We start from the raw sequence: 12315 nt of genomic DNA, 5'->3' as shown, positions 1-12315 counted from the left end.
GATTCTCTGGAGTATTGGGGTTGGTGTTACAGGTATCTCCAGACACTTTACAGGCATAAGAATGAAGATCCTTACGACACCTCTTTTCTTTCGTTGATTCAGTCTCCATCTCCACAGAGTCCTCCATCTCCATAATCCGAACACAAATCAGTTGTTAAAAGTCTCCAAAAGTGTCTTTACAAATGTATCGCTAAGAATGTTTGGCAACCATACAGTTTACAGTTGTAAACTTATTATAATAAGTGGACCCCATATTTCTGTCTCAGCTCAAAACACCACAACCGCTCACGTCGCCATCTTGGCAATGTGTTGTTGGGCCTCACTTTTTTCAGTCGCTCCCTTCTTCCCCCCGGTCTCGGTCTCCAGCGAGGTGCAACCATTTAATGATTTTGAATTGATGTCTTTATTTGAAGCTTTTGCAGTAAGGGGATTCTGCCTGAATGCACCTGCATTAAAGATGAATTTAAATAATGCAGCAATACAACCTGGAAGTTAGATCTGGAGAATAATGGGAAAAAAATCATTAAATATAAATTATTTCCTTTAATATTTAATTGTGATTATTAACCACCTCAGATTGACCACTGTTTAATTTATAAGGACCAGGCTGGGGCTGCTGCCGAACAGCCCTACGAGATCGCCGAGGGAGGTACTGCTGAAATGCAGCTGACTGCTTCTTAGCCTCCTGAACTTGTTTATGACTGCCGTCACAGTGTCGCCAAACAGTCCAGGAAGGGCCATCGGTGCGTCCAACAGTACAGCTCGATTCTTGTCCGGGAGATCGGACAAGGCGAGCCACAGATGCCTTTCTGTGGCCACCAGGGCCGCCATGGACCGAGCAACGGCCCGCGCCGTGTGTGTCCTGGCCCGAAGAGTCAAGTCGGCAGTGTGACGCAACTCCTCAATATCAGCGGTCCCGGAGTCAAGTCCCTTATCCAAATCATGTAGCAGGTCAGCCTGGTATGCCTTCAACACACCCATGGTGTGGAGGCAACCCGCTGCCTGGCCTGCTGCCTCGTACACCTTCCCTACTAAGGCAGATGTAGCACGTAGCTGCTTAGTAGGGAACACCGGGGCTTTTAGCAATGATGCTACACTAGGGGAGACATAGCTAGCTAGCGTCTCTTCCACACGCGGCATCGCCTTAGCCCCAACCACATTTGCATAGAGCGAGGAGTGACGAGGAGAAGTGTGTGCCGAGTACGGGGTTTCCCAGGATCTGGACACCTCGGCGTGCAGATCAGGAAATAATGGCAGGCTCCGGCGACAAGGAAGTGACACAGGACACAGGAAACGCTCAGCCAGCTTACTGGGTGCACGCTGCTTCTGCTGCCCCACAGACCAATCTAAATCCAGCTTGGCCACGGCTCGTGTCATGACCTCGAGGAGCTCCTGGTACAGCACAGGCTGTGAGGAATTCACGGGCTCGCTAGCATCCATCAGCTCTCCTTCCTCGGAGGGAGAGACATGTAATGCTCTCTAAAGCCATCGGGCCTGCTTCTCGAAGCAGGAGTGGACTCATCTGACTCCAAACCTGCTGCTAAATCGGCCTGCGAGCCCCCCGACATTGCTTTGCCTCGGCAAGCATAATTGACTCCCCCAAGAGCCGGTTTTGCATGCTCCACTCCCAAGCAAACAACACACCGATCATGCGAATCCTTCCCAGTAATGAAACGGGGACACGGATAAACACATTTACGGAATCTCTGTCTGCTAGCCATCACTTGATCAGAAAAACACAGTATCAGAAAAAATAAACAGTGTTTGCTTGAACAAGCAGAAGCTGGCGTCTTGTCCATCTCATAGCCATTTGTAGCTTCCTGTTTACGCAACGTCACCCTCCGATGACGTCAGGTCCCAATGCCTATTGGTCAGATTACACATGTGGTTCAGAGTGCAGTCACGCAGGGGCGTTCCCATAGGGTTCCCATAGCAGCTTGAGTTCCTCAGGGAACTTTGGTCATGGACCAAAATGGGTGCAGAGAGAAATTACAGAGATCACAGGACCTGCATCATACAGAGTGAGTCTGGAAAATGCTCAAGTACTGTAGTATGTTGGCATGTCGACCAGCTGTTTAGTCGAGAACAGAAAGAGGTTCTAAATTCTGAATTTGTCTCCCAAGCTGATGTTCTAGTTCAACCACAAGGATTGGTAGAAACTGTAGGGTCTGATGCCACAGATCCTGAACCAAGACTTACAAAACCAGAGTTGGTTGGTACTGAAGAGACAAAGCAGTCCGAGAGTTCACAAACAGGTTGTGTGAGACGTTCAGCAAGAAAACCACAAGAATATCTTAAATATCTTCGTGAAATAATAACAATTAAAAAAAACATTTCATAACAAGGTGTTGAGATGTTTCAGAAAGTTATGTTGACGTTGTTAATTCTACATTTCTACAAATATATGTGTTGGAAATATATGTGTGGAAGTTTTCAAGTTAAGGGAGGAAGGATATTATATGTTGGGTTATAACTAATAATGACCAGTAGAGGTCAGTAGTGGTGTGTGTATGAGGATGTGATGCACTGACGAAGTCTGCAGTGTGTATGTTGGAAGCTGCACAAAGCTGCAAATGTCTGTTACCTTGTTAATAAATTAAAGCTATAAACGGAATGACGTCTTTGTTTTTGTATACAAGATACAACAAGGGGCAATCCAGAACCAAAGTCAAAAGGAACAGGCAGGAGGCAGTATTAACAGGAATGGCTAAACACACGAATACAACAAACAACTCTCACACAATAGTAACTAGTAGCAAACACAATCACAGCATTGAGCCACAAAGCTAAAACAGGAAGGGGTGGTGGAGGCTTTTATAGGCTGCAGGGAGTCAGCTGACCAGCAGGGTGTGGCACCAGGTAAACCTCAGGAACCAATCGGTGTTCATCCTGCACAGAAAAACAGACAACTCCCAAAACAGAACCCCCCCCTCCCCTCTATACATTGCATCCCTACTTTTGACAGTAACTAATACTCTAATGCATTACTTTTTAAATAAAGTTACCATATGGTGCGTTGTCCCTGTGTAGCCTACAGACTAACCTGTTTACAGCAGGGACGCATTGTAGGATTTGTGGATGCCAACCTGTAAACATGAAGATGCCGCACTGTGCGCATGTTAACGTTTATTCATGTATGTGCGGCAGTAACGGCGAGTCAATGTGAGAGCAAGACGAGTTTCTCAAAGTGGAAATATGCTCATCATTTTACTTTAGTTGAGAATAAGGACAAAAACCTTTTAGTCAAATGTAAGCTGTTCTCTTTCTGGTTCAAAGGTCATATCTACAAACACCAACACCAATCCGATGCAGAAGCCACTTTAGTTTTTGATTCTGAATATATTATTCAGCTTGTTTTGTTATTTATTTTGTGATATATTCAGTTTGTGCTGGTCTGACTTAAATAGTGTTAAAAAATTACTTTATGTTTAAGTCAGTTTTGTGTTTGTATAGACCATAACCAGTGGTGTAGTCCTCAAAAAAAAGTGGTATACTACTACCCCGCCCACCTCTTAAACCCCCCTGTTCCCTGCCACGCTGCCAAAACAAGACACAGAAGTCATGTTTGCATTTACATGACATTAACATTCATGCCTTTAGCAGACACTTTTATCTTCTACTCACTTTTACTCACAGTGAATTTGATTTACATACATTTTATCAGTATCTGTGTTCCCTGGGAATCGACCCCACAACCTTTGCGATGCTAACGTAATGCTCTACCATAATGCACTCATACACTTATATAAAAACTATTTATCATTCAATTATGCATTGTTTGTTCAGTTACAGTTGGGGGGGGGGGTTTACACCACTGACCAGCGCATTTAAATGCATTAATGGGAATATTAAAGAATGTTATTTAAAAGAGGCTAGCCTTTTTAGGATTGCTTCGCCTTCAGCACCCCTAAAAAGGAGCTCAGCACCACTAAAACTTGGAGTAAGGAATGTTGTTATTCTAAAATTTTTGTTCATCTTTTACAAGAGTAAATAATGTCCAAAACACACTCAGTAGTTTGTGGTTAAAAATGTATGTGTTAAGGATGAAAATGTAAACATCTCCCTTAGCAAATGGTGTCATCCTCTATTTTAGTCCAGCGGGTCGCCGCCGCTGTGGAGTAGCACAGGACCTGGGTGGCTCGTCCATAGTCATAAACGGAGAGAGGTAGCACCGGTTACAATGTTCTTCCACAAGACACAAGCAGTTCTGTCTGTTTATTAACTGCGTGAAACAAAAAGAGCAGCACGACAAATAAACTGCGTACCTGTGTAGTGTGTACGTGTGTCTCTGTTGGTAAAGTTTATCGCTAATTTGTAAATAATTTACAGAAGATAAATTACATTTTGTTGTCCAAGTACCTGTTACTTTGTTCAATGACAATAAAGTTGAATCTAATCTAACCGATCTGATGACTGTTGATACAAAAGGAGGCACATGGAGTTAACGGTCAGGAAAACCAGCTGAGTGAAGAAGGTTTTGTGTTTGTTAGGGGGCTGTGTGTGTGTGTCTGTGTGTGTGTCTGTGTGTGTGTCTGTGTGTGTGTCTGTGTGTGTCTGTGTCTGTGTGTGTGTCTGTGTGTGTGTGTGTGTGTGTGTCTGTGTGTGTGTGTGTGTCTGTCTGTGTGTGTCTGTCTGTGTGTGTCTGTCTGTGTGTGTCTGTGTGTGTTTGTCTGTGTGTCTGTCTGTGTGTGTGTCTGTGTGTGTGTCTGTGTGTCTGTCTGTGTGTTTGTCTGTATGTGTCTGTGAGTGTGTGTCTGTCTGTGTGTGTGTGTCTGTGTGTGTGTCTGTGTGTGTGTCTGTGTGTGTCTGTGTGTGTGTGTGTGTCTGTGTGTGTGTGTCTGTGTCTGTATGTGTGTCTGTGTCTGTGTGTGTGTCTGTGTGTGTGTCTGTGTGTGTGTGTGTGTGTGTCTGTGTGTGTGTGTGTGTGTCTGTGTGAACTCTCACAATTAAGCTGGTGTTCTGGAAAGGTCTCAAAAAAAATAAAAAAAAATATGGATTTTGGAGTTAGTTGAATCGATGTTAAAATAGTTGTTATTTTTCAATAGACATATTTTTTGTTTTTGTGTGAAAAGAGGGTGGGTGGTGGCATTGGGGCTCATTGGGTGCTCAGCACCCCTAAAGCTCTGACCCTAGAATCACCCCTGCTTTTAACAGTAATGCATTACTTTTCAGTGTAAGCAATCACAAAGTAATTGAGTTTTGGATTATTGAATTTTGAATTAAAGTAATTAGTAACTGTAACTAGTTACTTTTTCTTAGTAACTAGCACAACACTGCTGTGGTTAGACGTCTTCCTACTAAACATGCAGGTTTTGTTGTTAAAAGCATGAAATTTGAAATTTGTGCCCAATTCTGTTACCACATTAAATTTAAAATGTAAAAGACAACATGATGGTAAAACTTTTTTGTGGTCATTTGGTCTGAGATCCTTGTCTTCATGCTGCTGTAAAGAAAAAGAGAAGCATTACTGACACAAACATGACCATTCATTATAATGCAATTACATTAAATCACATAATAAACAGGAAACGGGGCTGAAGGATTGATCAATTATTATTACATGTTAATAATAATAATTAAAATAATAAATGAATTTAAAATAAGTGCAATTACTGATATGGTGCAGTATGGTTGGTCAGGAACATGACTTCAAATGACAAACCCGCTAAATAAAACCCCCTCCTGTCATGTTACTAATAAACTACAAAGAGTAAACTCTTCTGTCCTGAAGACTTCACCATGAACACATTCAGCTTTAAAATATTAATGCATTACAACCTTAGTTGATGCCATTCTTGTGTCCATTCGCACATTCTTTCTAATGTCCATTCGCATGTCCATTCGCTTCCAGATCATCTGTAAATACACACAGGTGTACACACACACATGTAAGAAATAAAATACACCATACTTCCTCTTTTAAAATGTAAAACACAATTTTCTGTTCTTGTGCGTCTTATTAGACTTGATTAGAATAGATTTAACTTTATTTATCATTGTGCAGAACACAGGAACAGGACCAGTGGGACAGCTCATATACTTACCAGCTGCTTGTTTATATCCAAACAGAATCATTACACAATGTCCACATACCTGCAGGAGCTGGAATATATGCCACATTTCCATCCACAGCGTGTTGTTCATTTGTTGTTATGTTCAAGAAAGCTGGAGAGATTAAAGTACATGAGGAAGAGAAGAGATTAAATGTACTGATGTCAGGTGAGATATTCCAGAGTTAGAGCAGCAATACTCACCAATATATTTCTTGGAATAAAGAGTATAGATGACACAAGCAACCCCAACCAGCACCAACAGAACTCCAATCACTGCTCCAATGCTAACACTCGAAGCTACGGAGCAGTCAAAGCAATCTTGTCCATGCAACAATAAGAATAAGAGCAATGTAAGAGATCACACCTTTTACATTTTCACATTCATTTGTCTTTCATTACACCACTGTGTTTTTATTGATACGGGCTGTAAGTAGAATAACTCGGCTCAGTAACGATGCTCCACTTACCTTCACCTACAATTATAGGTTTCTTCAGAGTGATGTGGTTCACATAACAAGTGTACAGTGGTTTTTCATCCTCCAGGATCTCCACACTCTTCCTCAGCTGGTATGTGCCATCACCATTGGGTCTGACTCCTGAAGATGCTACCAGATGTTCAGGCAGGGAAGTTGTGGACTTTCTCACCCGCATCTCCACATCTGGAGGGTAGAAACCCGTGGCCAGGCAGGTCAAGGTCAGCTTTTTGCTGTTAGTCACTGATCTCTTTGTAAGTAGATGCACCTCTGGGGGAGCTGGAAGAAGATATAAAGTTCATTTTCCTTCTTAATTTATCAAGATGAATGTGACTCAAGAAAAAACTCCTGGATACTCACAAAATTTTCTCAGTTCTTCTTGTCCATAGTCCATGAACTTGGTGAGCCAGTCCACACACTCTTTCTCCAGGTAGCTCTTGGTGTATGTGTTAAGGATGGAGACTTCATCCCATTTCCTTTTGGTCGGCTCAGCAGCCTGAACTGGAGCGATCCACCTCGAGTTTTCATCATCAAAGGAGAGGAACTCAGCACCATCGTAGCTGTACTCATCAATTCCTCTCACATATTTACTATTTCCGTTTTCAGCTTCAACCACACAGCCATGTCTCCACTGAAGAACATGAAGGTCTGAAATAGAGACAGTGCAGTAAAGATAAGAACTGTGTGACATTAAGAATCATAAAGAAATGACATCTGACATTTAATGAGTAATGATAAATAAAACTGAACTAACCAGACTTATTGTGTCTCATTCGCTCCATCAGGATGTCCACGTTGACCTTAAACCACTGCTCTTTGCTCTTACGGGACTGAGTTCCTTTATCCCAGTAATCCTTTTCCATCTTCTCCTTCATCCAGTCCTGTTTAGGAACCTTAACCTGAGTCTCACTGCTGTAGTAGTCGAGTTCTCGGTCATCGAGCATGCCCAGTGCGGTGAACTCATAGATTCCAGTCAGATTGAGAGGTTTAGACAGAGCCGTGTAGGTGTAAAACAGAGAGTGTTCACCTGGAGGAGAGGGAATAGAAAGTTATCTTACCAACTTTCACTTTTGTTTGAGACCAAATCCTGTCCTACTTCTATTATCTTTATGTTGTTCACATGCAGCTGAAATACAATACAAGTAGGTGTCAGGGATCAGCGTGGATCTGCGCTGACTTGTGGCCATGTGCATTTGTGTTTGTGTTTGTGTCACGTGATTGCCCCGTCTTCATGTGCTCCTCCCCGTCATCACACCTGCTCCCCATTGTGTGTGATTGTCCGTGTGTGTATATATGTGAGCCGCATTGCCTATGGCAGCGCGGCTTCATTAACATATTGTTAGTCCCCGTGTGTTGTGGTTATTGTTTGTCTTCCTCCTGTATTAAACCCCTTTCATTTGAAGCTATCCTGCCTACGGGTCTGTCTCCAAGCCACCTCTGCTAGGGTCCTGACAGTAGGTTTAGATGTTCTACATTAAAGTGCACTGGATATCATCTGGCTTCTGATTGTCTTTGGTCATGATTCTGATGTCCATCTAGTGCACTTTTTAATGAATGTTCATACACAATGTCATCATTGTTACTACTGAATAACTGAAAGCTATGACAACAATTTGTTCATTTCTACACAGGATTACAGAGTCACCATATCAAGTGGTGATTATATTATATTATATTATATTATATTATATTATATTATATTATATTATATTATATTATATTATATAGCAACTTTTTACACACTAGTACAACTGTCATTTAGAAACACTCCAGTAGTGCAGTCTTTATTTTTCTTCCTAATAGAACACAACATGAACCATTCCATATGAATGTATGGCAGAGCGACTGATCTACAGCGCTGTTAAAAAGTTTTTGCCTCCTCCTGATCTCCTCTATTTCTTTATTATTATTTTTTAAGAAAACACTGAAACAACACAAGCATTGTACACTGGTGTTTAACCTGTTGGATATTAACAGACACAGCCCTGCCTCTCTCCCTGATCTCAGTGCAGCTTCCTCCATTACTACAAATATAATCTGTGCTGAATGTGAGATGAACCCTTTCAGTGTAAGTTTGACTTACATTCAACACCAAAAATGCCACTGAAATATTCAGGCTGAAAATAAACAAAAATAGAAAAAAGACGACCCAAAAAGAAGTAATAAAAAGAAATAATGTTACTTGTTATTCTCTGTAACTGAGAATCTGACTGAACTGACAAACTCAACCGTTCTCTAGCAGTTCTGTTTGAGACTCAGGGTTCAGTAGACTTGTTGGCTCGAGGCTGGTTTATTCTGATCTAATGTGATTCCTACACTGGAAATGTTTTCTTTACTTTGGACAAATGATTAAGTACCATAATTCTATCAGCTGATAACTTCACCAAAAGTCCCATACTATTTTATTACTAATAACATTTTCACTCTGGAACAAAGTGAATCTGTTCACATTTTTTTATTACATTTAATCATTTTTGTTTTGATTTGTTTTCATTTCTTTGTTTCTAACGCAGGGTGAAGATGATTTGTTTAAATTCATTTACATGCATCACTTATGGGCAAATGAGTACAAAAAGTGGGCAGTAAACGGGAAATCTTTTGCACAGCCGACACAGGACACAGGAAACACCCTCGCTACTGTGAACACACTGTGGTGTCATGAGCATGTAGAACTCTTACAAACATGCACACAAAAACTACAATCGCACTCAAAAATTCACTCCCCAACAACTTTATTAGTAAAAACTAAACTCTGTAAACTCAACTCAGTCATAATGAAACCATCTGATACCAGTCACAGAGATCAGATGTTCCTCATAAAGTGACCACTGAGAGTATTGTAGTGAGTGTGAACCTTTTTGGTTTAAAAAATAAATAAATTCAAGCACCCTTTGGTAGTTGCACTCTTTCTAACAAGTGGACCATTGATGTTTATTTGGATATGTCTTTCTCTCATTTCGTCCGTGTGGTGCGCGTGCCCGCTCGCGGTGTGAAGCGCGTTCGCGCTATTCTCCGAGATGCACTTGGCGGCGTTTTGTGCAGCTGAATTTTTTTTGGACGACCTTGTTAAGGCGGTAGGGTTTCCCAGCTTAGGCGGGCCGCCTTAACTGAAAAGTGCTGCGGGAAACACTGATATATAACTGTCATTTAAATATTAATATATGCAATACATGAAGAAAAAGAAATCGAATTAGAAAGATAAATAGAACTAGAATTTCCTGAAGAATGGTGGTTGCACGTGGCAAATCTCATCTCTATATGAAATCAATGAACTGTTACCGAGTAAACGAAATTTTATTTCTGCAGGCAAACAAAAAATATTTTGAACAGTTTGAAATAACCTTAACAAAAAAGACGCTGGGTTGAAGGTTACTTTCTAATAAAATGTTCAATGCCTAATTAAGTCCTCGTCGTATTCATGACATCAACATTTAACTTGCCGGCTGCAGCATTAGACATACTGGGAAGCCGCTCTCGTCAGCAGTGAAAGCAAATTAATCTTCGGCGGATTTCGCAAGTCGGGAGTTATGACGCATATTTTGAGCGAAAAAAAATTAAACTCGGTTTATTTTAATGTTACAAGAGCATCATAATCTAAGAATTTAGAATTACATTTATTTTAAACTAACTAACTAAAATAAATTTCAATTAAATATTTATTTTCCAAATCTACAGGGAGCCGCAGCAGAGGGATAAAAGAGCCACTTGCGGCTCCGAAGCCACGGATTGCCGACCCCTAAAGCTGCGGGAAAAGTTACACGCAAGTTTTGTCCGGAAGAATAATAATCCGTATGCAAGATAACAAGAATGTTGCTTTGCAAGCACCATTAATTATCAGCAGTCAATGTAACTTGACTTAAGAATAATATTAATTCATTCATTTACTACCGCTTATCCGAACTTCTCGGGTCACGGGGAGCCTGTGCCTATCTCAGGCGTCATCGGGCATCAAGGCAGGATACAACCTGGACGGAGTGCCAACCCATCACAGGGCACACACACACACACACTCTCATTCACTCACACACTACGGACAATTTTCCAGAGATGCCAATCAACCTACCATGCATGTCTTTGGACTGGGGGAGGAAACCGGAGTACCCGGAGGAAACCCCCGAGGCACTTGAGAACATGCAAACTCCACACACACAAGGCAGAGGCGGGAATCGAACCCCCAACCCTGGAGGTGTGAGGCGAACGTGCTAACCACTAAGCCACCGTGTCCCCCAGAATAATATAGATATATAAAAAAAACCCTGTAAAACTGAATATTTTGTGTTTCTGTATCTGGGAAATAAACAGTTTCAGAATTTTTTTAAACCAAAATAATAGATGTTCAATATGTTTAATTTTATGATGTTAATTAATTATATATAATGTAATTAATATTCAGTATCTAATGTAATATCCAATATTCTGCACTAGTTCTAGCTCCCTGTCTGAGATCTTTTCCATATTAATTGCTTTGTACAAAAAAAAAATCTGATTTTCTTGATCAGACTTCAGTCGGATGGATTTGATCTAAAAGAATCATCAGGGATTACATGAATACGTGAAGTCCAGCACATGGAGCTCACATGTGTCTGTTATTACTCAAATACTCAAAGATACAAAAATACTCAAAAATAGCAGAAGGTTATTTTCAGTAAACAAACATAACGGGAAACATAACCGTCGTTCAGAAACTCACCTCCCAAAGCAGGCGCGAGGACACAAAGTGTCACACACACACACACTGCAGCCATCATCTTCCTCATCTTCCTCATCTTTTATCATATAAGCTTCAGACAGATTCATATGAATATTGACTCACTTATAACACACGTGTTGTGAGCTGATCTACACGCGCTATATCGGGCTTCCCCTACATGAGCTTTAAACTGTTTCCGTGAACTCCCAGGACTCAAACGGAAATACAGCTTTAACCATTAGACAGTGATATCAGGAGTAACATCTAAAACCCCCACCCACACACCAATGATCACTGAACACAATATAACCAAATATAAGGTATTTATTCAATTTCCATTTATTAATTTGTGCGTGCGTGTTTTTCATTCATTCATTTTCTACCGCTTTATCCGAACTACCTCGGGTCACGGGGAGCCTGTGCCTATCTCAGGCGTCTTTGGGCATCGAGGCAGGATACACCCTGGACGGAGTAATTAATATTAGGTTCAACTCTGAGAGTAATAAAAATCCTTTGGACCGGGGGAGGAAACCCCCGAGGCACGGGGAGAACATGCAAACTCCGCACACACAAGGCGGAGGCGGGAATCGAACCCCCACCCTGGAGGTGTGAGGCGAACGTGCTACCCACTAAGCCACTAAGCTACCGTATATTAATAGAATTTAATTTGCTCGTTGTTGGGAAAGAGGAAAAGGCATAAAAACACAGGAGTAGTTTTATGTCGAATGAGACCAGTTTACAAGCTATGTGTTAGTTTACTAACTTTTTTCCGAACACCGGTTTTATGTACAGTTTGTAAACTATTTTAATCGGTAAATTCGTGGATTATCATTGGTATGTAAAAACCCGCGCGGCCTACACTTAACGAACATCCTTTCTTGAATGTTCGATGCGCACGTGTCGACATGGAAGTGCATTAATTAAGATAGCTTAATTAACAAGCAATTATCACCTTATTTAAAAAAAATGTAATTACAAAAACACAAATATCATATAAATACAATAAAACCAAAACAAGTATAAACAACAAGTCATATTATACTTTTTTTTAATTAACATACAATAAAAAAATCCAAAACCTTTTCAGGCATAATCTCAT

The 12315-nt window shown here is 41.0% G+C and overlaps 1 protein-coding gene across 1 annotated transcript; it reads right to left on the bottom strand.

The window, feature by feature from the left end:
* Nucleotides 1-5652: 5652 nt before the first annotated feature.
* On the bottom strand, nucleotides 5653-11354 carry LOC113656362 (major histocompatibility complex class I-related gene protein-like). The gene is made up of 7 exons (XM_047819492.1): nucleotides 11217-11354; nucleotides 7281-7553; nucleotides 6887-7174; nucleotides 6521-6805; nucleotides 6255-6371; nucleotides 6094-6165; nucleotides 5653-5856 (listed from the first exon to the last, which is right to left on the bottom strand). Exons 1-7 carry the CDS (start codon nucleotides 11290-11292, stop codon nucleotides 5819-5821), a joined length of 1149 nt encoding a protein of 382 aa, XP_047675448.1. The 5' UTR covers nucleotides 11293-11354; the 3' UTR covers nucleotides 5653-5818.
* Between the last annotated feature and the right edge of the window lie 961 nt (nucleotides 11355-12315).

This window comes from Tachysurus fulvidraco, chromosome 10 (genome assembly GCF_022655615.1).
Source record: "Tachysurus fulvidraco isolate hzauxx_2018 chromosome 10, HZAU_PFXX_2.0, whole genome shotgun sequence".
Lineage (NCBI taxonomy): Eukaryota > Metazoa > Chordata > Actinopteri > Siluriformes > Bagridae > Tachysurus > Tachysurus fulvidraco.
The sequence above is the reverse complement of the archived record's forward strand: the minus strand, read 5'-3'. Positions and strand labels throughout refer to the sequence as shown.

Bases quoted from the DNA above. Each gene is read 5' to 3' on its own strand.
- LOC113656362 (XM_047819492.1), bottom strand. From the start codon at position 11,292: ATGAGGAAGATGAGGAAGATGATGGCTGCAGTGTGTGTGTGTGTGACA. The intron at 7,175-7,280 runs GTTAGTTCAGTT...TCTCTATTTCAG, and splicing joins AATGAGACACAATAAGTCTG to ACCTTCATGTTCTTCAGTGG. The intron at 6,166-6,254 runs GTGAGTATTGCT...TAATCTCTCCAG, and splicing joins TTATTCCAAGAAATATATTG to CTTTCTTGAACATAACAACA.